Below are 25,937 nucleotides of genomic sequence, written 5' to 3'. Positions count from 1 at the left end.
CCATCCACCCCCTCTATCTATCCCCATCCACCCCCTCCCTCCCTCCCTCTCGATCCATCCCCATCCACCCCCTCTATCTATCCCCATCCACCCCCTCCCTCCCTCCTTCCCTCTCTATCGATCCATCCCCATCCACCCCCTCTATCTATCCCCATCCACCCCCTCCCTCCCTCCCTCCCTATCTATCCCCATCCACCCCCTCCCTCCCTCCCTCCCTCCCTCCCTCCCTATCGATCCATCCCCATCCACCCCTCCCTCCCTCCCTCTCTATTTATCGATCCATCCCCATCCACCCCCTCTATCTATCCCCATCCACCCCCTCCCTCCCTCCCTCTCTATCGATCCATCCCCATCCACCCCCTCCCTCCCTCCCTCTCGATCCATCCCCATCCACCCCCTCTATCTATCCCCATCCACCCCCTCCCTCCCTCCCTCCCTCTCTATCGATCCCATATACCCCCTCTATCTATCCCCATCCACCCCCTCCCTCCCTCCCTCTCTATCTATCGATCCATCCCCATCCACCCCCTCTCTCTATCCCCATCCACCCCCTCCCTCCCTCCCTCTCTATCTATCTATCCCCATCCACCCCCTCTGTCTATCTCTCTCTCTCTCTCTCTCTATCTGTCCCCATATGCCCCCTCTATCTATCCATCCATCCCCCTATGCCCCATCTATCTAGGTGTCCATCCCCAGACCCACACTCTCTGTCTATTGTCCATGACGTACAGCTCCTAGACGTCTTTAAGGATGCCTCCTTCTGTCTCTGTGTATTTACTGAACCCAGTCTGGTGGTTGAGGTCTCGAAATACCATGACATTCATTGGCCCCAGGGCGGCGCTAGGGGGCGCTGTGGGGCAGGGAGCGGGGCGGGGGGGGGAGGAGGAAGGGATGGAGGAGGGGAGGGGGATGGAGGGAAGGAGGAAGGGGGAGGGATGTGGGGGGAGGCGGAGGGATGGAGAGAGATTAAGGCAGAGCGGGGGAGGGACGGAAGGAGGAAGGGGGCAGGGCTGAAGAGGAGGGCTGGGGGGGTAGGGATGAAGGGGAGGGAGGGAGGGGAGGGGGAAGCAGGGAGGGAGAGGGAGGGATGAAGGGGAGGGCTGGGGGGGAGGAAGTGAGGGAAGGGAGGGAGAAGCGGGGGAGGGTGAAGGGGGGAGGGATGAAGGGGAGGGCTGGGGGGGAAGAAGTGAGGGGAGGGAGGGGGAAGCAGGGAGGGCTGAAGGGGAGGGAGGGAGGGAAGGGGAGGAAGTGAGGGGAGGGGGAGGGCCGAAGGGGAGGGCTGTGGGGGGAGGACCGGCCGCGGGGGCGAGCGGGGGGGCGAAGATCACTCGAAGGACACCGAACCGACCAGAGGCTCCGCGCCCGGCGCAGGGAGGGAGGGAGGGAGGGAGGCGGCGGGCGGGGGGGGGGGGCCGCCCCGCCCCGGCGTGGGGGGGAAGGGCCGGTAGGGGGCGCCGCGGAGCCGGGGGGGGGGAGCCATGGGGCTGAACGCCGTGTCCCCCCCCTTCAGGAAGCTGGGGTGCTTCCCCCCCGTCGTGTGCCAATGCAAAGTCATTTGCAGCAACCGGACCCTGTCCCTGATGTTTGGGTGCAAGGTACCGCGGGGGGGGGCCTTGGGGGGGACTAAGGGGGGGGAGTCTGATGGGTCGGGGGGCTGAGACCCAGCGAGGGGGGGTGGGCAGTGGATTGTAAGGGAAGGGGACCGGGCTGGGCTGGGAGGGGGGAGCGGAGCAGAGGGGGGTGAATTGGAATCTGGGGGGGGTGCAGGTTTGAGTGGGGGGGGGCTGGAAAACAGGGGAGTTGGGCGGAGGGGAGTGTGAGCCTGGAGGGGAACGAGGCGGGGGGTGGAGTTGGGTCCCTGGGGGGCGCGGGGGGGATGTGCTGAGGGCCCCGGTTCTGATCCGGGTGGGTTCGGGTTCTGGGGTGACCCTGCCGTCTGGGGGTCTGGCGCTGCGTTGGCTCGGGGCACACGGAGCCGAGCCTGACCGGGCCCGGGGCTGGGACGGCTTGGGCCTGCTTCTGGTACCGGTCCGGCTGGGACACGGGTACCGGCCGAGCGGCGGTTTCTTAGGAAAGTCACTGGGGTCAGATGCTGGATACTGGCTGGAAATTGAATTTGACCCCCAGCTTCCCCCCCCCCCTCCCTGCCAGGTTGGAGGGCTCTGGAGGGCTGAGTTTGGGGGCTGCTGGGCTGGGGGGCTCTGTGGGGCTGGAGCAGAGGGCTTATGGGATCTGGGTTAGGGGGTAGGGGCTGTGGGGGCTGGGTTGGGGGCTGGGTTAGGGGCCTCTGGAGGCTGGAAGGCTCTGTGGGGCTGGGTTCGGGGGCTCTGTGGGGCTGGGTTAGGGGGCAGGGCAGTTTCCAAGCCGTGTTCAGTCTTGGCTTCTGTGTCCTTAGCCTGTCCTGGAGGCCTGCGCGTTGGGGATTAAGGGAATTAATCCGCTGAGACCAGGGAAGCTGGGTGGGAACCACATGGGGCAGGCCAATGTGGGGGGCGGGGGAGAGACCTTGCTATCCCTGCCGCGGGCCCCCCAACTCTGCCGTTGCCCCTCACTCCCGACCTGCAGCCCCCTTCCCATCATTCCCTTCTCCTAGGGGTTCCCCTCTTCTCCGTCTGTCCTGGCAGCAGATCAAAGATGGAGTGTGAAGGGGGGGGCAGTTCTTGGGGTTCATGTGTATTATGGGAGGGGAGTGGGGTCAGGTGGGTTAGAGCAGGAGGGGCTGGAAGCCAGGACTCCTGGGTTCTCTCCCCAGCTCTGGGAGGGGCATCAGGACCTTGAAATCCAATTCTCGGTTCTGCCCTGACTCCCTGCCTCGGTTTCCCCTCCAGCCCTTTGTGTCGTTATCCTGTTGCACACTGGGGGTCTGTGTAGCGCCCGGCCCCATCCGCTGCGAATCGGTGGCGTTGATTCGGATGGTCCCAAAGGGGTTAAGGTGACCCCAAAACTGTCCCCCCACTAAACAGCCGGAGAGAAGCTTTAGGAGTCCAAAAACCCCGGCCTGCGTTGTCCCCCCAGCAAACGCCCGGATAAACCCCCTCTATTCACAAGCTGGGAAACCAGTTGAAACACTGGCAAGGTCGAGTATTAAGTAAGGCTTTAATTTTGCCAACATCCCGTGTTCCCTGCCCCTTTAGCCGGAAAAAATCTCTTGTCTGACCGTCTTTTAGCCGGGATTAAAGATAGTAATAACTGTCCTTTTGGGGGAACACGCAGAAGATTGAGCCGGGCTGGAGCTAAAGTCCGATCCCGTTTCCTGTGAGGCCAAAACAAGACAAACCCGCACAGGAGGGGGAGGGAAATGGCCAGCGAGGAGAGAAAATGCCTCTCACTTGCAGCCTCGTGGCTGGAATGAAACACACAAAAGGAAGTATTTCTTCACGCAACACACAGTCAACCTGGGGAACTCCTCGCCAGAGGATGTTGTGAAGGCCAGGGCTAGAACAGGGGTCAAAAAAGAACTAGAGAAGTTCTTGGAGGATGGGTCCATCGATGGCTACTAGCCAGGCTGGGCAGGGATGGTGTCCCTGGCCTCTGTTTGCCAGAAGGTGGGAATGGGCGACAGGGGATGGATCACTTGATGATTCCCTGTTCTGTTCCTTCCCTCTGGGTCCGTCTCTTGGCCCGGATGGGGCAGGTCAATGTGTTGTGTTGGGCATAGGCGCGGACTTTGTGGGTGCTCCACCGCTGGAGAAACCATGGGGGGGAAAAGGTGGGTGCTGAGCACCCACCAGCAGCCCTCCATCAGCTTCCCCCCACCCCAGCGCCTCCCGTCCACCGGTGGCCCTGCCAATCAGCGCCTTGCCCTCCTCCTATCGCCTCCCGCCTGCTGCGGATCAGCTGTTCCACGGCTTGCAGGACGCGCTGGGGTGGAGGGGGAGGAGCAGGGACGGGGTGTGCCCATGGGAGGGGATGTAATGGGGCAGGAAGAGGCAGGGCGGGGTTGGGAAGAGGCAGGGTAGGGGTGTGGTCTTGGGGGAAGGGGTGGAGTAGAGGAGGGCCTGGGGCAGAGCCAGGGGGAGCACCTCTCCACCCCGGCACATTAGAAAGTCAGCACCTATGGTGTTGGGTGTTTGCCTCGGGTGGTCTTTCCCTTGGGTGGCCACTTGAGGAATGGGGTCGGCTAGTATGTTTGTGTTGTTTCTTCACTCTGATCTTGTGGGGCTAATGGTGCTATGAATAGATCCTGGGAACCGAGAAGACAGTAGGGGTTGTATTGGGTCATCTTTGTGTTGGGTCATCTTTATTTTGGGACTTTGCGTTGGCTCACCTTTGTGTTGGGTTGTCTTTGCATTGGATCTTTGTGTTGAGTTATTTTTGTGTTGGGTCGTCTTCACATTGGGTTGTCTCTGTGTTGGGTCATGCTTATGTTGGGTCTTTGTGTTGGGTTGTCTTTGTGTTGGGTTGTCCTTGCATTGAGTTGTCCTTGCAGTAGGTCACCTTTGCATTGGGTCGTCTTTGCAATGGGTTTTTGTTTTTGGTCATCTTCACATTGGGTTGTCTTTGCATTGGGCCATCCTTATGTTGGGTCATTGTGTTGGGTTGTCTTTACATTGGGTCTTTGTATTGGGTCATTTTTGTGTTGGGTTGTCTTCACATTGGGTTGTCTCTGTGTTGGGTCATGCTTATGTTGGGTCTTTGTGTTGGGTTGTCTTTGCGTTGGACCCTCCTTGTGTTGGGTCATCTTAGTGTTGGGTCGTCTTTGCATTGATTTGTCTTTGTGGTGGGTCATCCTTATGTTGGGTCGTTGCATTGGGTTGTCCTTGTGTTAGGTGGCCTTTGTGTTGGGCCGTCTTTTTGTTGGGTTGCAGCTTGGGGAATGGGGTCAGGTAGTCGGTTTGTATGGTTTTCTTCACTTTGATCTCGCAAACCCAACAGAGTTATGGGTCCTAGGAGATGGTGGGTCGGCCTCCATGATGGTGAAGTTTGCTGCAGTGTTTGTCGGCAGATTTCTCCCCCAAAGTCTTTTCTTTTAAGAACCCCTAAAGGACGGGATGGGTGGAATAGCCCAAGTCTTCATTATCTTGTCTGCCAATTAGGTGTAATGCTTCTCTTTTTTATCCGGCATGACCTTACCACAGTCCTTGCGTTGTTGTTTCAATTCGGAAATTCTTCCTGGGAGCTGTTGATGACAGGGCCCATGCTCCTCTTTAGCCCCTCCTCCCTGGCTGGATATATCTCCCACAATGCACCGCGTTTCCCCCCCTCTTCCCATGCCATCATGGATGGCCCTCACTGTGGTGCATCATGGGAGAAATAGCACCTGAACGCCAACTCTCATGAGCTACTGTGGCAGCATTCCCCGCCCCCCCCCGGCCAATTTTTTCAGAGTCTGGGCATTGAGTTTTCCAATAAAACATTGAACTTTCCCATGAGAAGCAGGGGAGACGGGAAAACAGTTTGTCAAAAACTCTAAAAGGAGGTTTTAGGCGGGACACTTCGGGTCATATTTGTGTTGGGTCTTTGCACTGAGTTACCTCTGCAATGGGTTGTCCCTGTGTTGGGTCTTTGCGTCGGGTGATCTTTGCATTATCTTTCCATTAGATCCCTGTGCTGGTTGGTCTTTGCTCTGTTGCGTTGGGTCGTCTTTATGTTGGGTCTGCGTTTGGTGGTCTTTGCGTTATCTTTGCACTGGGTCTTTGTGTGGGGTGGTCTTTGTGCTGACTCACCATTGCATTGGGTCATCTTCATATTGGGTCATCGCTTTGGGTGGTCTTTGTGTTGGGTCATCTTTATGCTGATTTGGAGAGTCACCAGATGGTCCAACCACTGGTGGCGTGGATAGCAAAGAGGAGGACCCTTACACAGAGGGAACTGGATTGGAGGGCAAGTTGGGCAGAAACCAAGAACAGGTGCTGTGATTTGGCCGCACAGAAGCTTAGAGAAGAGCCAGAAAGATGATCAGCAGATTGGAGAAGATGCCTTACACTGAAGGTGCTCCCTCTGTTTAGCTTTTCCGAAAAGAACAATTGTGGGGTGACCTGGTTACAGGGATCAAAATCCAAAGTACCAAAGGGCTCTTGAACCTGGGGGAGACAGGTAGAACTAAAACCAAGGCTACAAGTGAAAGCTCGACAAATTCAAACAGGGAATAAGGCACTGATTTTTAACAGTCAGGGGGAGTAGCCATTGGAACCAACTCCCAAGGGAAGGGGTGGATTCGCCATCTCCTGATGGCTTCCAGTGATGCTCTTTCTGGAAGATGCTTTCATAGACTCATAGAAGATCAGGGTTGGAAGGGACCTCAGGAGGTATCTAGTCCAACCCCCTGCTCAAAGCAGGACCCATCCCCAACTAAATCATCCCAGCCAGGGCTTTGTCAAGCCGGGCCTTAAAAACCTCTAAGGATGGAGATTCCACCACCTCCCTGGGGAACCCATTCCAGTGCTTCACCCCCCTCCTCGTGAAAAAGTTTTTCCTAATATCCAACCTAGACCTCCCCCACGGCAACGTGAGACCATTGCTCCTTGTTCTGTCATCAGCTACCACTGAGAACAGTCTAGATCCATCCTCTTTGGGACCCCCCTTTAGGTAGTTGAAAGCAGCTATCAAATCCCCCCTCACTCTTCTCTTCTGCAGACTAAATAATCCCAGTTCCTTCAGCCTCTCCTCGTAAGTCATGTGCCCCAGCCCCCTAATCATTTTTGTTGCCCTTCGCTGGACTCTCTCCAATTTTTCCACATCCTTCTTGTAGCGTGGGGCCCCAAACTGGACACAGTACTCCAGATGAGGCCTCACCAATGCCGAATAGAGGGGGACGATCACGTCCCTCGATCTTCTGGCAATGCCCCTACGTATATATCCCAAAATGCCGTTGGCCTTCTTGGCAACCAGGGCACACTGCTGACTGATATCCAGCTTCTCGTCCACTGTCACCCCTAGGTCCTTTTCTGCAGAACTGCTGCCGAGGCATTCGGTCCCTAGTCTGTAGCGGTGCCTGGGATTCTCCCGTCCTGAGTGCAGGACTCTGCACTTGTCCTTGTTCAACCTTATTGCTTTAGCTAAACACAAGTTATTGGGCTCAATACAGGGGGAACTGGGGGAAATTCAATGGCCTGCATTACACAGGAGGTCAGATTAGATGATCTAAAGGTCTCTTCAGGCCTATTGATCTATGAATTCCCCATCATTTTCCTCCAGATCATTGACACAGATGTTGACTAGCATTGGACTCCTTGAGCCCTGTAAATTCAATCTTCCGCCTTGTTGGTTGATCATCTTCATGCTGAGTTGTCCTTGCGTTGGGTCCTCTTCATGTTGGGTCATCTTGGTACTGGAGTTTGTGTTGGGTCGTCTCTGCATTGAGTCAGACTTCTGTTGGCATCGTTGCGTTGAGTGGTCTTTGCCGTGAGTGGCGGCTTGCCAAATGGGGTCAGCTGGTCTACGTGTGTGGTTTTCCGTTTGTTGGACGCTGGTTTGTGTTGAAATTAGCCGGGCTGGAATTTCAGAAGGACTCAGCTCTCTCTTAGTCTTCAAAAATTAGCGATTAGCTTTCCAAAGAATGCAGGATATTGGGTGGGGTCTGACAAACGGCTCCCTTCCCTTCTTACAAAAAGACTTGGGCATGCACCTGTGTACTCTATCCTTCTATTCGGCATCACGATGCCGGTTCCCATATTATCCGAGAACCGTTGCGGGGTAGAATTCAGGTATGATGCACTCTGTTCGTTATTTTTCTCGTCTTGTGTTAACGAGCCAAAGAACACGCTCACTCCGGGAAGACCCAAGATCCAGATTTCTGGCTCTCCACTGTACAGAGTTTTTAAGGTCGATATGGTCCAAAAATGGTGAGACTCAATGTCCCCAGACTGGGAATATCCATCCTGTTGGCCCCCAATTTCATATGCAGGGACCATTGCCGGGGGCCGACAGCTGGGTTGTATCCCAGTCCTAAGCCACCGAAAATGGGTTGACCTGTTGGTTGTTGGGTGAGAGGATTCGCTTATGAAAAAGAGCACTAATGATTTTGTCTCTTCTTCTTAATTAACAAAATAACGAGCTAACTCCAGAGAGGGGCCTGAGCTCTCGCTCGGGACAAATTTACGCTTTCTTACAGCATAGGAAAATGGCGAGGGTTGATTTTGCAGGCCTAGCAAAATCCATGTGGCCGTGTTTGCCCCCAGCGTGGCATGCCAGAGAACATTACGGAGGGTGGATGGCCGGGTTGGGTCTCATTTTGCGAACGGTTCAAACCAGTTTCCCTGATTCATTGTCCATGGAAGTTTTCCGGTGGGGAACAATGCTAATTATGTTGGGCCCGTTTGCTTCATTAACAAAATAATGAGCTAACTCCCGCGGAAGCCCTGAGCTCCCGCTCGGGATACATTTTCTGGCTCTCTACTGCGTGGTGTTTTTTCGCAAGGGGGATTCAAAACCGGGGGAGACTCAAAGTGTCGACTGATGATACCTGGTTCTTTAGGGTGTCCTGAACCCCACCAGTCTGGGGTTCAGGAAGCTGGGGTGCCAATCCCAGCTCTACTTCTGGCTTGTCGTGTAACCAGGGGCAAGTTCCCTGCCTCAGTTTCCCATCCCACCGGCTGTCTATTTAGAATGTGAGCTGTTCAGGGCATGGGGTGTCTCTCACTCTGTGCAGCGCCGGGCACAATGGCGGCTCCCCCCCCCCGATAGTGACTCTAGGCAGGGCGGTTGAACCCCGCTATTTTAAGTGCAGATTAGAACTGGGGTGTAAACCCCCCTCCCTGTGGTAAAAGGGTGCTTGGTGGGGGCGCCGGCGATTTGGGGGGGCAGGGAGGGGCCGAGGGGAAGGGGTGTCTTTGTCGCTGTGGAGATGTTGGGGTGTTTTAGTGTGATAGGCTGTGTGTTTAGAGCATCTGGGAGTGTGTGTGTGTGAGTCCGGGGGGGTGTGGGGCGCTGTCCCACTGAGTCCGTGCTGAACCCCACTATCCAATTGCAGCACTAGGAGGCGCTGTATGTTGGAGGGGAGGCAGGAAGCCCAGCGGGGGTCGCTGTGTGACAGGGGGCGGAGGGGGGCCAGCAGGGGCACCATGCAGTGCGGAGCAGAGGGAGGCCAGCAGGGGGCTCCACGGGCCAGAAGGGGGCCAGCATGGGGCACTGTGAGGTAGATGGGGGCCAGCAGAGGACGCTGTGGGGCAGAGGGGGTCGACAGAGGATGCCAAGGGGCGCTGTGGGGCAGAAAGGGGCCAGCAGGGGGCACCACTTGGCAGGAGGAGGCACTGCAGGGCAGAAGGGGGCCAGCAGAGGACGCCGCAGGGCAGATGGGGCCAGCAGGGGGTGCTGTGGGGCAGATAGGGGTCAGCAGGGAGTGCTGCTGGGCAGAAGTGGGCCAGCAGGGGGCACTGTGGGGTAGATGGGGGCCAGCAGAGGAAGCCGTGAGGCAGAGGGGGTTGACAGAGGATGCCAAGGGGCGCCGTGGGGCAGAAAGGGGCCGGCAGGGGGCGTCACTTGGCAGGAGGAGGCACCGCAGGGCAGAAGGGAGCCAGCAGGGGGTGCTGCAGGGCAAGGGGGGCCCAGAAAGGGGGGGCAGAGGGGCCAGCAGGGGGCGCCACGGGGCAGAGGGGGCCTGGCAGAGGGTGCAGTGGGGCAGAAGGGACCTGGCAGGGGGCACAGAGGGGCCAGCTGGGGGTGCTGCAGGGCAGAGAGGGGCCAGCAGGGGATGCAGTGGAGTAGAAGGGGGCCAGCAGGGGGCACCGCAGGGCAGAGGGGGGTCAGCAGAAGGGGCCCAGCAGGGGGGGCTGCGGGGCGGGGGGGGCCAGCAGGGGGTGCTCACCGCACGCTTGTCGCCCCCCCCAGAAATATCGCTACCAAGATGAGGACAGCCCGCCCCTGGAGCAGAGCCCGGCGCATCTCCCCAACCAGGTAAAGGCCCCCGAGCTCGTCCACGTCTCGGAGAAGAACTTGTCCCAGATCGAGAACGTCCACGGCTACGTGTCCCACTCCCACGTCTCCCCCATGAAGGTAGGAAGGGAGGGCAGGGGGCGCCCGGCCAGCACAGGGGGTCACCGGCCCAGCCCTGCCCCCCCTCGACACACCCGCTCCCCCAATTCCTCCCCTGCGTGCGAGTGTGTCGCGGGGACAGGGGGGCGCTGGCTTTCTGGGAGTGGGCGTCTCAGTGGGTCTGGAGGTGTCACTGTGGGTGGGTGGGTGAGTGGGTCTGGGTGTGTCACTGTGTGTGTGTGTTTGTGTGTGTGTGTGAGAGAGAGAGAGTGGATCTGTGGGTCGCTGTGTCCGTGTGAGTGGATCTGGGTGTGTCACCCTGTGTGTGTGTGGATTTCTGTGTCGCGGAGTGTGTGAGAATGGATCTGGGTGGGTCACTGTGTCCGTGTGAGTGGATCTGGGTGTGTCGCTGTGTCCGTGTGAGTGGATCTGGGTGTGTCGCTGTGTGTGAGTGGATTTCTGTGTCACTGTGTGTGTGTGTATCTGGGTGTGTCACTGTGTGTGTTTGTGTGTGAGAGAGAGAGAGTGGATCTGGGTGTGTCGCTCCGTGTGTGAGAGTGGATTGGTGAATCACTGTGTGTGTCTGTGAGAGAGAGAGAGACAGAGAATGGATCTGGGTGTGTCGCTGTGTCCGTGTGAGTGGATCTGGGTGTGTCACTGTGTGTGTGTGAGTGGATCTGGGTGTGTCACGCTGTGTGTGTGGATTTATGGGTCACGGAGTGTGTGAGAATGGATCTGGGTGTGTCACTGTGTGTGTGTGAGTGGATCCTGGTGTGTCACGCTGTGTGTGAGCGGACTTCTGTGTCACGGAGTGTGTGAGAATGGATCTGGGTGTGTCGCTGTGTCCGTGTGAGTGGATCTGGGTGGGTCGCTGTGTCCATGTGAGTGGATCTGGGTGTGTCGCTGTGTGTGAGTGGATTTCTGTGTCACTGTGTGTGTGTGTATCTGGGTGTGTCACTGTGTGTGTTTGTGTGTGTGAGAGAGAGAGTGGATCTGGGTGTGTCGCTCCGTGTGTGAGAGTGGATTGGTGAATCACTGTGTGTGTGTGTGTGTGAGAGAGAGAGAGAGAATGGATCTGGGTGTGTCGCTGTGTCCGTGTGAGTGGATCTGGGTGTGTCACGCTCTGTGTGTGTGTGAGAGAGAGAATGGATCTGGGTGTGTCACGCTGTGTGTGTGTGTATTTCTGTGTCACGGAGTGTGTGAGAATGGATCTGGGTGTGTCGCTGTCTCTGTGTGAGTGGATCTGGGTGTGTCGCTCTGTGTGTGAGAGTGGATTGGTGAATCACTGTGTGTGTGAGAGAGAGAGAGAGAATGGATCTCGGTGTGTCGCTGTGTGTATGTGGATTTTTGTGTCACGGAGTGTGTGAGAATGGATCTGGGTGTGTCGCTGTGTGTGTCAGTGGATCTGTGTTTGTCGCTGTGTGTCACTGTGTGTGTTTGTGTGTGTGTGTGAGAGAGAGAGAGTGGATCTGGGTGTGTCGCTGTGTCCGTGTGAGTGGATCTGGGTGTGTCACTGTATGTGTGTGAGTGGATCTGGGTGTGTCACACTGTGTATGTGTGGATTTCTGTGTCACGGAGTGTGTGAGAATGGATCTGGGTGTGTCGCTGTGTCCGTGTGAGTGGATCTGGGTGTGTCACGCTGTGTGTGAGAGTGGATTGGTGAATCACTGTGTGTGTGTGAGAGAGAGAGAATGGATCTGGGTGTGTCGCTGTGTGTATGTGGATTTTTGTGTCACGGAGTGTGTGAGAATGGATCTGGGTGTGTCGCTGTGTGTGTCAGTGGATCTGTGTTTGTCGCTGTGTGTGAGTGGATTTGTGTGTCACTGTGTGTGTGTGTGTGTGAGAGAGAGAGAGAGTGGATCTGGGTGTGTCGCTCTGTGTGTGAGTGGATTTGTGTGTCACTCTGTGTGTGTGTGTGTGTGACAGAGAGAGAGAGTGGATTTGTGTGTCACTGTGCATGTGAGAACGGATCTGGGTGTGTCGCTGCGTGTGTATCAGTGGATTTGTGTTTGTGTGTCAGTGGATCTGGATGTGTCGCTGTGTGCGGGTGTGTCGGGGTGCTGGCTGTCTGGGAGTGGGCTTCTCAGTGGATCTGGGTGTGTGTGGATGTGGATGTGTCACTCTGTGTGTGGGTGTGACTGGATCTGTGTATGTCGCTCTGTGTGCGTGTGAGTGGATTCGTGTATCACTGTGTGAGGTGTGTGTGAATGGATTTGTGTGTCTGTGAGTGGATCTGGGTGTGTCACTCTGTGTGTGTGAGTCAGTGGCTCTAGGTGATGCTGTGTGTGTGAATCTCCGTAGATCTGTGTGTGTGTTGGTGTGGACCTGTGTGTGAGAGACCCGCTCTCGTGTGCCAGGGTGTGTGTGTCACTAGCTCTCTGTGACTGTGTGGGTCAGTGTGTATCAGTGCGTGTGTGTTTGTGGGTCTGTGTGTGTGTTTGTGCGTCCGGGCGTGCATTTGTCACTCTGCGTGTGTGTGTGTTTGCGGATCTGTGCGTGTGGGTCTGAGTATATCAGTGCGTGTGTGTTTGTGGGTCTGTGTGTGTGTTTGTGCGTCCGGGCCTGCATTTGTCAGTCTGCATGTGTGTGTGTGTTTGTGGATCTGTGCGTGTGGGTCTGAGTATATCAGTGCGTGTGTGTTTGTGGGTCTGTGTGTGTGTTTGTGCATCCAGGCATGCATTTGTCAGTCTGTGTGTGTGTGTGTGTTTGTGGATCTGTGCGTGTGGGTCTGAGTATATCAGTGTGTGTGTGTTTGTGCGTCCGGGCCTGCATTTGACAGTCTGCGTGTGTGTGTGTGTTTGTGGATCTGTGCGTGTGAGTCTGAGTATATCAGTGCGTGTGTGTTTGTGGATCTGTGTGTGTGTTTGTGCGTCCGGGCCTGCATTTGTCAGTCTGTGTGTGTTTGTGGATCTGTGCGTGTGGGTCAGTGTGTATCAGTGCGTGTGTGTTTGTGGGTCTGTGTGTGTGTTTTGTGTGTCCGGGCCTGCATTTGTCAGTCTGCGTGTGTGTGTGTGTGTTTGTGGATCTGTGCGTGTGGGTCTGAGTATATCAGTGCGTGTGTGTTTGTGGGTCTGTGTGTGTGTTTGTGCGTCCGGGTGTGCATTTGTCAGTCTGTGTGTGTGTGTTTGTGGATCTGTGCGTGTGGGTCTGAGTATATCAGTGCGTGTGTGTTTGTGGGTCTGTGTGTGTGTTTGTGCATCCAGGCGTGCATTTGTCAGTCTGTGTGTGTGTGTGTGTTTGTGGATCTGTGCGTGTGGGTCAGTGTGTATCAGTGCGTGTGTGTTTGTGGGTCTGTGTGTGTGTTTGTGCGTCCGGGCGTGCATTTGTCAGTCTGCGTGTGTGTGTGTGTTTGTGGATCTGTGCGTGTGGGTCTGAGTATATCAGTGCGTGTGTGTTTGTGGGTCTGTGTGTGTGTTTGTGCATCCGGGCGTGCATTTGTCAGTCTGCGTGTGTGTGTGTGTGTTTGTGGATCTGTGCGTGTGGGTCTGAGTATATCAGTGCATTTGTGTTGGAGGATGTGGCTGGGGGTGTGTTGGGGTTGTCAGTCTGTGTATCATCGGGTGTGTGTTAATGTGTATCTTGCTGTCAGTGTCTGCGTGTGCATCTCAGTGGGTGTGGCTGTGTGTTTGTGAGTCCATGTATGTGTGTTTCTTAAGGGGTGTGTGTGAGAGAGTGTGCATTAGTCGATCCCTGTGTGTGTCTCTTTCAACGCGTAAGTGTGTATCTTAGTGTGTGTGTGTGAGAGGTGTGTCACAGGCTGTGGCATTATGTATCTCAGCGTGAGTGTTTCCCAGGGGGTGGGTCAGTTGTGTATCTGAGTGTGTGTGTCAGACGTGTCCCATCAGGTGTGTCACGGTGTAGCTCAGTGCGAGGGTGTCGTTGCCTGGGGGTGTCAGACGCACTGTGTGTGGCCGTGTGTTTCCCAGGGTGTGTAGGTTGGGGAATGTCTGTGTCGAGTGTATCTGAGTGTGCCCCTGGGTGTGTGCGAGCGCACTCATGTTGTGGAGGGATAATTCACACACGCAGCACTATTTACTAGTCACCAGGAGAAAACCAGCAACAAGGACTCCTGGGTTCTCTCCCCGGGTCTGGGAGGGGAGCAGGGGGGGCTGGGAGCCAGGACGCCTGGGTTCTCTCCCCAGCTCTGGGAGGGGCGTACGGGTGGGTGGGTTAGACCAGTGGGGCTGGGAGCCAGGACGCCTGGGTTCTCTCCCCTGCTCTGGGAGGGGAGTGCGGGCGGGTGGGTTAGACCGGTGGGGCTGGGAGCCAGGACGCCTGGGTTCTCTCCCCAGCTCTGGGAGGGGAGTGGGGGCGGGTGGGTTAGAGCAGGGGGCCTGGGAGTCAGGACTCCTGGGTTCTCTCCCCTGCTCTGGGAGGGGAGTGTGGGCGGGTGGGTTAGACCGGTGGGGCTGAGAGCCAGGACGCCTGGGTTCTCTCCCCAGCTCTGGGAGGGGAGTGGGGGCAGGTGGGTTAGAGCAGGGGGCCTGGGAGTCAGGACGCCTGGGTTCTCTCCCCAGCTCTGGGAGGGGAGTGGGAGCGGGTGGGTTAGAGCAGGGGGCCTCGGAGTCAGGACTCCTGGGTTCTCTCCCCTGCTCTGGGAGGGGAGTGCGGGCGGATGGGTTAGACCGGTGGGGCTGGGAGCCAGGATGCCTGGGTTCTCTCCCCAGCTCTGGGAGGGGAGTGGGGGCGGGTGGGTTAGAGCAGCGGGGCCTGGGAGCCAGGACTCCTGGGTTCTCTCCCCTGCTGTGGGAGGGGAGTGGGGGCGGGTGGATTAGAGCAGCGGGGCCTGGGAGCCAGGACTCCTGGGTTCTCTCCCCGGGTCTGGGAGGGGAGTGGGGACTGGTGGGTCAGAGCAGGGGGGGCTGGGAGCCAGGACTCCTGGGTTCTCTCCCCTGCTCTGGGAGGGGAGTTGGGGCTGGTGGGTCAGAGCTGCCGCTGTGTGGCTGTAGGGGGCAGTACGTCGGGTTGGGGGCTTGTGTGGAAATCCCCACACAAGTTGGTCGGGCAGAACTCGGGCAATGGGTCCACTGGGGAGTATTTGTGGTGGTGGGGGGGTCTGCCTTGGGAGAGAGGTGTGTGAGTGTGTACATTTGTATGTGCGAGCATTGTGTCTTTCTGTGTGGGTCCCGGTGTCTTGCGGTGCACATGTCTCCATGTGTGTGTAGTGTGTGTCAGTGGGCAGCTTGTCCGTCTCTCAGTGTGTGCGTGTTTCATAGATATTTAGGTCCGAAGGGACCATTAGGATCATCGAGTCCGACCTCCTGCACAGCGCAGGCCACAGAATTTCACCCACCCGCTCCTACAAAAACAAACTTCACACCTGTCTCTGAGCTAGTGAAGTCCTCAAATCGTGGATTAAAGACTTCAAGGAGCAGAGAATCCTCCAGCAAGTGACCCGGGCCCCACGCTGCAGAGGAAGGCGAAAAACCCCCAGGGCCTCTTCCAATCTGCCCTAGAGGAAAATTCCTTCCCGACCCCAGATATGGCGATCGGCTGAACCCTGAGCATGTGGGCAAGATTCACCAGCCAGCCACCCAGGAAAGAATTCTCTGTAGTAACTCAGATCCCACCCCATCGAACGTCCCATCACAGGCCGTCGGGCCTATTTACCGTGAATATTTAATTGCCAAAACCATGTTATCCCATCGTACCATCTCCTCCATAAACGTATCGGGTCTAATCTTGAAGCCGGATAGGTCTTTTGCCCCCACTGCTCCCCTTGGGAGGTTGTTCCAGAACTTCACTCCTCTGATGGTTAGAAACCTTCGTCTAATTTCTAGTCTAAACTTCCCGATGGCCAGTTTATATCCATTTGTTCTTGTGTCCACATTGGTACTGAGCTTAAATAATTCCTCTCCCTCTCCGGTATTTATCCCTCTGATATATTTATGGAGAGCAATCGTATCTCCCCTCAGCCTTCCTTTAGTTAGGCTAAACAAGCCAAGCTCCTTGAGTCTCCTTTCATAAGACAAGTTTTCCATTCCTCGGATCATCCTCGTAGCCCTTCTCTGTACCTGTTCCCGTTTGAATTCATCCTTCTTAAACAGGGGAGACCAGAACTGCACACAGTATTCATGGTGAGGTCTCACCAGGGCCTTGTATAACGGTACTAAAACCTCCTTATCCCTACTGGAAATACCTCGCCTGATGCATCCCAAGACCGCATTAGCTTTTTTCACGGCCATATCACATTGGCGGCTCAGAGTCATCCTATGATCAACCAATACTCCAAGGTCCTTCTCCTCCTCCGTTACTTCTAGTTGATGCGTCCCCAGCTTATAACTAAAATTCTTGTTATTAATCCCTAAATGCATGACCTTACACGTCTCACGATTAAATTTCATCCTATTACTATTACTCCAGTTTACAAGGTCACCCAGATCCTCCTGTAGGATATCCCGGTCCTTCTCTGAATTGGCAAGACCTCCCAGCTTTGTATCAGCCGCAAACTTTATTAGCGCGCTCCCGCTTTTTGTGCCGAGGTCAGTGATAAAAAGATTGGTCCCAAAACCGATCCTTGAGGAACTCCACTGGTGACCTCCCTCCAGCCTGGCAGTTCACCTTTCAGTAGGACCCGTTGTGGTCTCCCCTTTAACCAATTCCTTATCCAGCTTTCAATTTTCCTATTGATCCCCATCTTATCCAATTTAACTAATAATTCCCCGTGTGGCACGGTATCAAACGCCGTACTGAAATCTAGGTCAATTAGATCCACTGCGTTTCCTTTGTCAAAAAAAATCTGTTACTTTCTCGAAGGAGATCGGGTTGGTTTGGCACCATCTACCTGTTGTAAAACCATGTTGTATTTTGTCCCATTGACCATTGACTCCCATGTCCTTAACTACCTTCTCCTTCCAAATTTTTTCCAAGACCTTGCATACGACAGATGTCGAACTAACCTACAATTCCCCGGATCACTTTTTTCCCCTTTCTTAAAAATGTTTACACTGTACATCACATTTTGTGTGGGTGGGGTGTGTATAAGCCTCGTGTAGATCTCACATTGAGTGTGGGTCTGGCTGGGTGTGTACACTGTGTGTCTCTCATTGTGTGTGTGTGTGGATCTGCTGGACGTAGCTCTGGGGATGAATGTGCGTCTAGGTGTCTGTGTTTTGTGTAGCTGTGGGTGTACACTTTGTGTCATTGCGTGTGTGTGTTGTCTGTGTGTATATATTGTGTGTAGCTGTGTGTACGTTGCATGCATGTCTAGCTGTGGGTGTACATTGTGTGTGTGTGTAGAGGTGTTTATACATGGTGTGTGTGTGTGCATTTTTTGTGTTTAGCTGTGTGTATGCATGTTGTGCTGTGTGTACATTGTGTGTGTGTCTATCTGTGTGTATACATGGTGTGTTGTGTGTATACATAGTGTGTGTGTACATGGTGTGTGTATACATAGTGTGTGTGTGTGTGTTTTTGTGTGTGGGGGGTGTCTGTGTGTGTGTGTGTGTGTGTGTCTGGGCATGTGTGTGTTTTTCTGTGTGTGGGTGTTTGTGTGTGTGTGTGAGTCAGGAAGATGTCTGTGTGTGTGTGTCTGGGTGCGTGTGTGTTTTTGTGTGTGTGTGTGTCAGGAGGATGTCTCTGTGTGTGTGTGTGTGTTTTTGTGTGTGTGTCAGGAGGATGTCTGTGTGTGTGTGTCTGGGTGTTTGGGTGTGTGTGTGTGTCCAGGCATGTCTGTGTTTTTCTGTGTGTGGGTGTGGATGTCTGGGTGTGTTTTGTGTGTGTGTGTGTGTGTGTCAGGAGGATGTCTGTGTGTGTGTGTGTGTCTGGGTGCATGTGTGTTTGTGTGTGTGTGTGTGTCAGGAGGATGTGTGTGTGTGTATGTGTGTCTGGGTGTTTGGGCGTGTGTGTGTGTGGGTGTCTGGGCATGTGTGTGTTTTTCTGTGTGTGGGTGTCTGGGTGTGTTTGTGTGTGTGTGTGTCTGGGTGCGTCTGTGTTTTTGTGTGTGTGTCAGGAGGATGTCTGTGTGTGTGTGTGTGTGTTTTTGTGTGTGTGTCAGGAGGATGTCTGTGTGTGTGTGTGTGTTTGTGTGTGTGTGTGTCAGGAGGATGTCTGTGTGTGTGTGTGTTTTTGTGTGTGTGTCAGGAGGATGTCTGTGTGTGTGTGTCTGGGTGTTTGGGTGTGTGTGTGTGTCCAGGCATGTGTGTGTTTTTCTGTGTGTGGGTGTGGATGTCTGTGTGTGTGTGTGTGTGTGTGTCTGGGTGCGTGTGTGTTTTTGTGTGTGTGTGTGTCAGGAGGATGTGTGTGTGTGTGTGTGTGTGTGTGTGTCTGGGCATGGGTGTGTTTTTGTGTGGGGGTGGGTGTCTGGGTGTGTTTTTGTGTGTGTGTCAGGAGGATGTCTCTGTGTGTGTGTGTGTCTGGGCGTGTGGGTGGGTGTCTGGCCATGGGTGTGTTTTTGTGGGTGTGGGTGTCTGTGTGTGTGTCTCTTCCTCGCTCTGTACCCCACTCCTGCTCCCTCCCTCCCCCCACCCCCATGCACGACCCCCGCGCCCCCCAGCCGCCCCTCCCTGCTCAGCTTCCATCCGCCCCATGGCGAGGTATTTATAATGGGGGTGGGGGTCAGACCCCAGTTATGGGGGGCAGAGATCCTGGCTGAGGGGAGGGGAGGCAGGACAGGGTGGGGGTGAGGATTTCTAAGCTGGCATCTCAAACCCAAGGAGAGGTTTGTGGGGTTCCTGCAGAGATGGGGGGGGACAGCTCGGCCCAGGGCTCAATTTGAGGGGTGCAGCTTGAACTTAGGGGGATAAGGCATTGGAATGGTTGAGGGGATTGATCTGGGGGCTGGGTGCAAACTTTGGGGGGTGCGATGTGGGGGCTGGGATGAAATTGGGGGGCAGGCAGTTAGGGCGGATAATAAATATGGGGGGGTCGATGTGGGATGAGATTTTCTGGGTGCTGTATGAGATGTGAGGATGCTTTGGGGGTTCAGTGTAGGGCACAGGATAAAAACTTGGGGGGTTGTTATGAAACAGGGGATCCAGTTTCTTGGGGGGCGCCCTAGGGGGCGTGGAATAACCTTTGGGGAGTTCAGTTTGGCAGGGCGAATGGTTCCAGAGTTGGATCTGGGGGGCTTTGGAGGCTTCTTTTGGGGTGGAAGCCTGGATATGTTGGGGTACAGAGAGAGGGGGGGCGGAGGGGGAGGGAGGTGATCGGGGGGCCTTGGGGAACAGCTTGGAATTTGTGGGGGCTCCTTTTTGGGGGGGGTCTGGAGTGCGGTGACACATAAGGGTTCATTTCACCCCCGCCGGATCATTGGCAGTTTTGGGGTGTTCTCTCACTGCACCCCGCTAATGGATTTGGGGTGTTGCATTCAGGCATTTAGGACAGGCTGGGTGTCGGGAGGGCTGGAGGGAGCCCAGGGCTGGGATATCCTGGGGGGCTGTGGGTCAGGAGTGAGGGGCACCGGCAGGGCGGGGGGGAGGCAGGGCTGGGCTAGCGGGGGGCTGTGGGTCAGGAGTGAGGGGCACCGGCGGGGGGGGGGATGTTCTCACCCGCTCTCTCTGATCTCCTTACGTAGCCTCCCAAAGCGGCTTTACTCCCTTCCTGCCACAATCCAATTACCGGGGGCTGCCGACCCCCCCGGCCAAGGGCTGGCAGAGGACAGAATACAGAAGCAGCCCACTAGGGGGTGCTGTGGGGCAGGGAATGGGACAGGGGGCTCGGCAGGGGGCGCTCTCTCCTGGCAGGCAGGGCTGGCCCCAGGGCGGCACTAGGGGGTGCAGTGGGGCAGGGAGCAGGTGGGGGGCTCAGCAGGGGGCGCTCTCCCGTGGCAGGCGGGGTTGGCCCCAGGGCAGCGCTATGGGGCGCTGTGGGGCAGGGAGTGGGGCGGGGGGCTCGGCAGGGGGCGCTCTCCCCTGGCAGGCAGGGCTGGCCCCAGGGCGGCACTAGGGGGCGCTGTGGGGCAGGGAGTGGGGCGGGGGGCTCAGCAGGGGGCGCTCTCCGCTGGCAGGCTGGGCTGGCCCCAGGGCAGGGCTAGGGGGTGCGGTGGGGCAGGGAGCGGGGCGGGGGGCTCGGCAGGGGGCGCTCTCTCCTGGCAGGCAGGGCTGGCCCCAGGGCGGCACTAGGGGGCGCTGTGGGGCAGGGAGTGGGGCGGGGGGCTCAGCAGGGGGCGCTCTCCGCTGGCAGGCTGGGCTGGCCCCAGGGCAGGGCTAGGGGGTGCGGTGGGGCAGGGAGCGGGGCGGGGGGCTCGGCAGGGGGCGCTCTCTCCTGGCAGGCAGGGCTGGCCCCAGGGCGGCACTAGGGGGCGCTGTGGGGCAGGGAGTGGGGCGGGGGGCTCAGCAGGGGGCGCTCTCCGCTGGCAGGCAGGGCTGGCCCCAGGGCGGCGCTGGGGGGCGCAGTGGGGCAGGGAGCGGGGCGGGGGGCTCAGCAGGGGGCGCTCTCCGCTGGCAGGCAGGGCTGCCCCATTGCCCTTCCCTCCCACCCCCATGCAATAAGCCACAATGGACCTGGGGGGGACATGTCGGAGACCATCTCCCCCTGCCCGAACCCCAACTTCCTTTCTTCCGTGCTGATCTCCGTACTTGACTCGCGCCCTCGTCCGTTCACTTCTTCTTCCCTATTTCATCCCGTCTTTCTTTCGTCGGGGGGTCCCTCTGTCCTTCTTCCCGGTTCCCTTTTCTTCCTTCCGTTCGGTGTCATTTTCCCCCTGCGTTGACTCTGTTCGTTCTTCCAGCCCTGCCTTTTTCCTTCCTTCCATCGGCCCCCCTCAGCCCCTGCACTCGTTCATCCTTGGCCTGCTTCTTTCCTGCGTTTCCTCGTCTTCCCGGCTTGCTTTCCTTCCTTCCGTTCTCTAATCACGGCTTTCTTTTCTCTTTTCATTTTTGTCACTTTCCAGGCCTGCTTTCTTTTCATTCCTCCATTCCTACTTTGGTGGCTCTTTGCTTTGCTTCATTCTTTCTTTCATTCCTTCCGTCTTTCCTTCCTTCATAGACTCGCGGAAGATCAGGGTTGGGAGGGATCCCAGGAGGGATCCCAGCCCCTCCTCAAAGCAGGACCAACCCCAACTGAATTCCCAGCTTTCTTTCTTTCTTTCTTTCTTTCTTTCTTTCTTTCTTTCTTTCTTTCCTTTCACTCCCACTTTGGTTTCTTTCTTTCTTTCTTTCTTTACTTTCACTCCCACTTTGGTTTCTTTCTTTCTTTCTTTCTTTCTTTCTTTACTTTCACTCCCACTTTGGTTTCTTTCTTTCTTTCTTTCTTTACTTTCACTCCCACTTTGGTTTCTTTCTTTCTTTCTTTCTTTCTTTCTTTCTTTCTTTCTTTCTTTCTTTCTTTACTTTCACTCCCACTTTGGTTTCTTTCTTTCTTTCTTTCTTTCTTTCTTTCTTTCTTTCTTTCACTCCCACTTTGGTTTCTTTCTTTCTTTCTTTCTTTCTTTCTTTCTTTCCATGATTTCTTTACTTTCATTCCTACTTTCTTTCTTTATCACTTTCCATGATTTCTTTACTTTCACTCCCACTTTGGTTTCTTTCTTTCTTTCTTTACTTTCACTCCCACTTTGGTTTCTTTCTTTCTTTCTTTCTTTCTTTCTTTCTTTCTTTCTTTCTTTCACTCCCACTTTGGTTTCTTTCTTTCTTTCTTTCTTTCTTTCTTTCTTTCTTTCACTCCCACTTTGGTTTCTTTCTTTCTTTCTTTCTTTCTTTCTTTCTTTCTTTCTTTCTTTCTTTCACTCCCACTTTGGTTTCTTTCTTTCTTTCTTTTCTTTCACTCCCACTTTGGTTTCTTTCTTTCTTTCTTTCTTTCTTTCTTTCTTTCTTTCACTCCCACTTTAGTTTCTTTCTTTCTTTCACTCCCACTTTAGTTTCTTTCTTTCTTTCTTTCTTTACTTTCACTCCCACTTTGGTTTCTTTCTTTCTTTCTTTACTTTCACTCCCACTTTGGTTTCTTTCTTTCTTTCTTTCTTTCTTTCTTTCTTTCTTTCTTTCTTTACTTTCACTCCCACTTTAGTTTCTTTCTTTCACTCCCACTTTAGTTTCTTTCTTTCTTTCTTTCTTTCTTTCTTTCTTTCACTCCCACTTTAGTTTCTTTCTTTCTTTCTTTACTTTCACTCCCACTTTGGTTTCTTTCTTTCTTTCTTTACTTTCACTCCCACTTTGGTTTCTTTCTTTCTTTCTTTCTTTCTTTCTTTCTTTACTTTCACTCCCACTTTAGTTTCTTTCTTTCTTTCTTTCACTCCCACTTTAGTTTCTTTCTTTCTTTCTTTCTTTCTTTCACTCCCACTTTAGTTTCTTTCTTTCTTTCTTTACTTTCACTCCCACTTTGGTTTCTTTCTTTCTTTCTTTACTTTCACTCCCACTTTGGTTTCTTTCTTTCTTTCTTTCTTTCTTTCTTTCTTTCTTTCTTTCTTTCTTTCCTTTCACTCCCACTTTGACAGGTTTCAGAGGAACAGCCGTGTTAGTCTGTATTCGCAAAAAGAAAAGGAGGACTTGTGCCACCTTAGAGACCAACCAATTTATTTGAGCATGAGCTTTCGTGAGCTACAGCTGATGAAGTGAGCTGTAGCTCACGAAAGCTCATGCTCAAATAAATTGGTTGGTCTCTAAGGTGCCACAAGTACTCCTTTTCTTTTTACTCCCACTTTGGTTTCTTTCTTTCTTTCTTTCTTTCTTTCTTTCTTTCTTTCTTTCTTTCTTTCTTTCTTTCTTTCTTTCTTTCTTTCTTTCTTTCTTTCTTTCACATTCATTCTTTCATTCTCTCTTTCTTCATCTCTGTCCCCCAGGTTACACCCCCCCCCCCGCATCATTCCCAGCCTCCCCCAGCTGTCCCCACCTCCAGCTGGCGGCCCCCCCCCCCCCCACCGATAAAGGAGGCCTTTCACTTTAAGGCGCTTTGTAAAGTGGGGCTGCGGTCCCGGAAGCCGCCACCTGCGGGACTTGGGCGCCACCGCGTGGCCGCTTTAGGTAACGACACCGGCACCCGTCCCCCGCCCCCGCCAGGAGAGAGAGTGAACTCCATCTCCGTGATGTTGAGGGGGAAACTGAGGCACAGATAGAGGACTAGAACCCCAGCCCCCCCCCCGCTTTAACCCACCAGCCCCCACGCCCCTCCCAGAGCCGGGAGAGAACCCAGGAGTCCTGGCTCCCAGACCCCCCATTCGCCCCCCCGCTCTAACCCACCAGAGCCTTGGTTTTCAATGGCTCTGAGGACTTGAGCTGTTAGATGCATTAAAGTTTCTCAGCTAATTTCCCCAGGAGCGCAGGGCGTCAGGACCCCGGTGTCCGGGCTAAATTCCCCCTTGGGTCAGACCACGCTGGCGGGCTAAACAACGCCCCCCCCGCCCCCAGAGTGTCAATGGGAGACAGAAACCGCCTTCGCTTCCTGTCCCAAATAATCTGGCAGCGGTGCTGTGGGCTGTGCCCCACCCTAGAGGTGGCTGCATCTCCGCACCCAGCTGGAGATCTCTGAAATTGCAGGGGCGGGGGGGGGTGGGCTACAGGTCGGGAGTGAGGGGCACCGGCAGGGCTGGGTTAGCAGGGGGGCTGCGGGTCGCGAATGGGGGACACCGGCAGAGTGGGGGGGGCTGGGCTGGCAGGGGAGCTGCGGGTCCGGAGTGAGGGGGGGCAGGGCTGGGCTAGGAGGGGGCTGCAGGTCGGGAGTGAGGGGCACCGGCAGAGCTGGGGGGGGCAGGGGGCTGCGGGTGGGGAGTGGGGGGGCAGGGCTGGGCTAGGAGGGGGCTGCAGGTCGGGAGTGAGGGGCACCGGCAGAGCTGGGGGGGGCAGGGGGCTGCGGGTGGGGAGTGGGGGGGCAGGGCTGGGCTAGGAGGGGGCTGCAGGTCGGGAGTGAGGGGCACCGGCAGAGCTGGGGGGGCAGGGGGCTGCGGGTGGGGAGTGGGGGGCAGGGCGGGGCTAGGAGGGGGCTGCAGGTCGGGAGTGAGGGGCACCGGCAGAGCTGGGGGGGGCAGGGGGCTGCGGGTGGGGAGTGGGGGGGCAGGGCTGGGCTAGGAGGGGGCTGCAGGTCGGGAGTGAGGGGCACCGGCAGAGCTGGGGGGGCAGGGGGCTGCGGGTGGGGAGTGGGGGGGCAGGGCTGGGCTAGGAGGGGGCTGCAGGTCGGGAGTGAGGGGCACGGCAGGGCTGGGGGGGCAGGGGGCTGCGGGTGGGGAGTGGGGGGGCAGGGTTGGGCTAAGAGGGGGCTGCAGACCGGGAGTGAGGGGGGGCAGGGCTGGGAGCGGGGGGGGGGACACCCAGGCTGTGATTCTCCCTGAGCTGGGGGGGAAGGGGTGGCCTTGGTGTGGGGGGAGCTGCCTCCCCCCCGCCCCCCGGCAGGCTGGTGTCTCCGTCAGACGCGCAGAGGGAAGATCCCGGCGCGATCCGCGGCCCCCTCCGGCCCCCCGGCTGCGGCGCGGGATGGGGGAAGGGGCCACCGAGCGGGGGGGGGAGCCGGGCCCGCCGGGGGCGGAGGGATAAAAAAAAATCGCCCCCCCACACACACTTCGCAGCCGGCGGAGGAGAAGCCGGTGGCGGATCGGCTGGCGTGGGGGGGGGTCCCTGCAGCCGGCGAGGGACACGCGGGGGGGGGGGGCGGCTGCTGGAGGTGGAGGGGGGAGATTAGCCCCTCCCCCCGCGGGCTTTTGCCCATCCCCCTTTGGGGGCGGGGGCTGCAGCGGGGGGGGGCCGGGAAGGGGGGGGCCCATCCCGTGTGTCCCCCCCCCCCAGCACCGGGGCCATGTTCGTGTCGGTCTGGTACGCCAAGAAGATGGGTCGGCGTCTGCTCAACAACGTCCGGCGGGCCCAGAGGCAGCGGGGCCGGGCCACGGTACCGGGGGCGGCGGGGGGCCCGAGGGGCAGGGAGCTGGGGGGATGCGGGAGGGGAGGGGGGACATGTGTGACGGGAGGGGGGAGGGAAGGGGGATTGTGGGGGGAGGGGGCAGGGAGCTGCGGGGATGCGGGAGGGGAGGGGGGACGGGGGTGATGTGTGACGGGAGGGGGGAGGGAAAGGGGATGTGTGGGGGGAGGGGGCAGGGAGCTGGGGGGATGCGGGACGGGGAGGGGGCAGGGAAGGGGGATAGTGGGGGGAGGGGGCAGGGAGCTGCGGGGATGCGGGAGGGGATGGGGACGGGGGTGATGTGTGACGGGAGGGGGGAGGGAAAGGGGATAGTGGGGGGAGGGGGGATGTGTGGGGGGAGGGAGCAAGGAGCTGGGGGGATGCGGGAGGGGAGGGGGGACGGGAGGTGATGTGTGACGGGAGGGGGGAGGGGGCAGGGAGCTGGGGGGATGCGGGACGGGGAGGGGGCAGGGAAGGGGGATAGTGGGGGGAGGGGGCAGGGAGCTGCGGGGATGCGGGAGGGGATGGGGACGGGGGTGATGTGTGACGGGAGGGGGGAGGGAAAGGGGATAGTGGGGGGAGGGGGGATATGTGGGGGGAGGGAGCAAGGAGCTGGGGGGATGCGGGAGGGGAGGGGGGAGGGAAGGGGGATAGTGGGGGGAGGGGGGATGTGTGGGGGAGGGAGCTGGGGGGAGGAGGGGACTGGGGGGATGTTTGGGGGAGGGGGCGGAAAGGGGGATAGTGGGGGGAGGGAGGAGGTGGGATGGGGAGGGGAGGAGGGAGGGGGAGGAGGAGCTGGGAGGGGAGGGGGGAGAGAGGATAGTGGGGTGTGGGGGAGGGGAGTGGGGCTGATGGGGAGGGGAGGCAGGCTAGTAGGGGGAGGGAGGACTGGGGGAGGGTGATAAAAAAGGGAAGGGTCGCGGGGGAGGGCGGTGGAGGGGGGGCCGGCTGCAGGGGGCAGGGATCTGGGGGGCTGACAGGAGGAGCTGGCGGGGGGGGGGGATGAGGGGGGGATGGGGAAGGGATGGGAGAGCTGGAGGGGGCAGGGATCTGGGGGGCTGACAGGAGGAGCTGGCGGGGGGGGGATGGGGAAGGGATGGGAGAGCTGGAGGGGGCAGGGATCTGGGGGGCTGACAGGAGGAGCTGGCGGGGGGGGGATGGGGAAGGGATGGGAGAGCTGGAGGGGGCAGGGATCTGGGGGGCTGACAGGAGGAGCTGGCGGGGGGGGGGATGGGGAAGGGATGGGACCAGGCAGGATGGGCCGGGGGCAC

At 57.0% G+C, this 25,937-nt stretch overlaps 1 protein-coding gene across 1 annotated transcript in view; it reads left to right on the top strand.

Annotated features, from left to right (window-relative positions):
• The first annotated feature begins 1,469 nt into the window (after positions 1-1,469).
• Positions 1,470-25,937, top strand: part of DLG4 (discs large MAGUK scaffold protein 4) — a 53,190-nt gene continuing 28,722 nt past the window's right edge. Inside the window, 2 exon segments of the mRNA XM_048833755.2 lie at positions 1,470-1,595; positions 9,769-9,933. Coding sequence (XP_048689712.2) covers positions 1,479-1,595; positions 9,769-9,933 — 282 coding nt within the window. The 5' untranslated portion in view covers positions 1,470-1,478.

This window comes from Caretta caretta, chromosome 28 (assembly GCF_965140235.1).
Source record: "Caretta caretta isolate rCarCar2 chromosome 28, rCarCar1.hap1, whole genome shotgun sequence".
NCBI lineage: Eukaryota > Metazoa > Chordata > Testudines > Cheloniidae > Caretta > Caretta caretta.
This window is presented reverse-complemented; position numbering and strand designations above follow the sequence as displayed.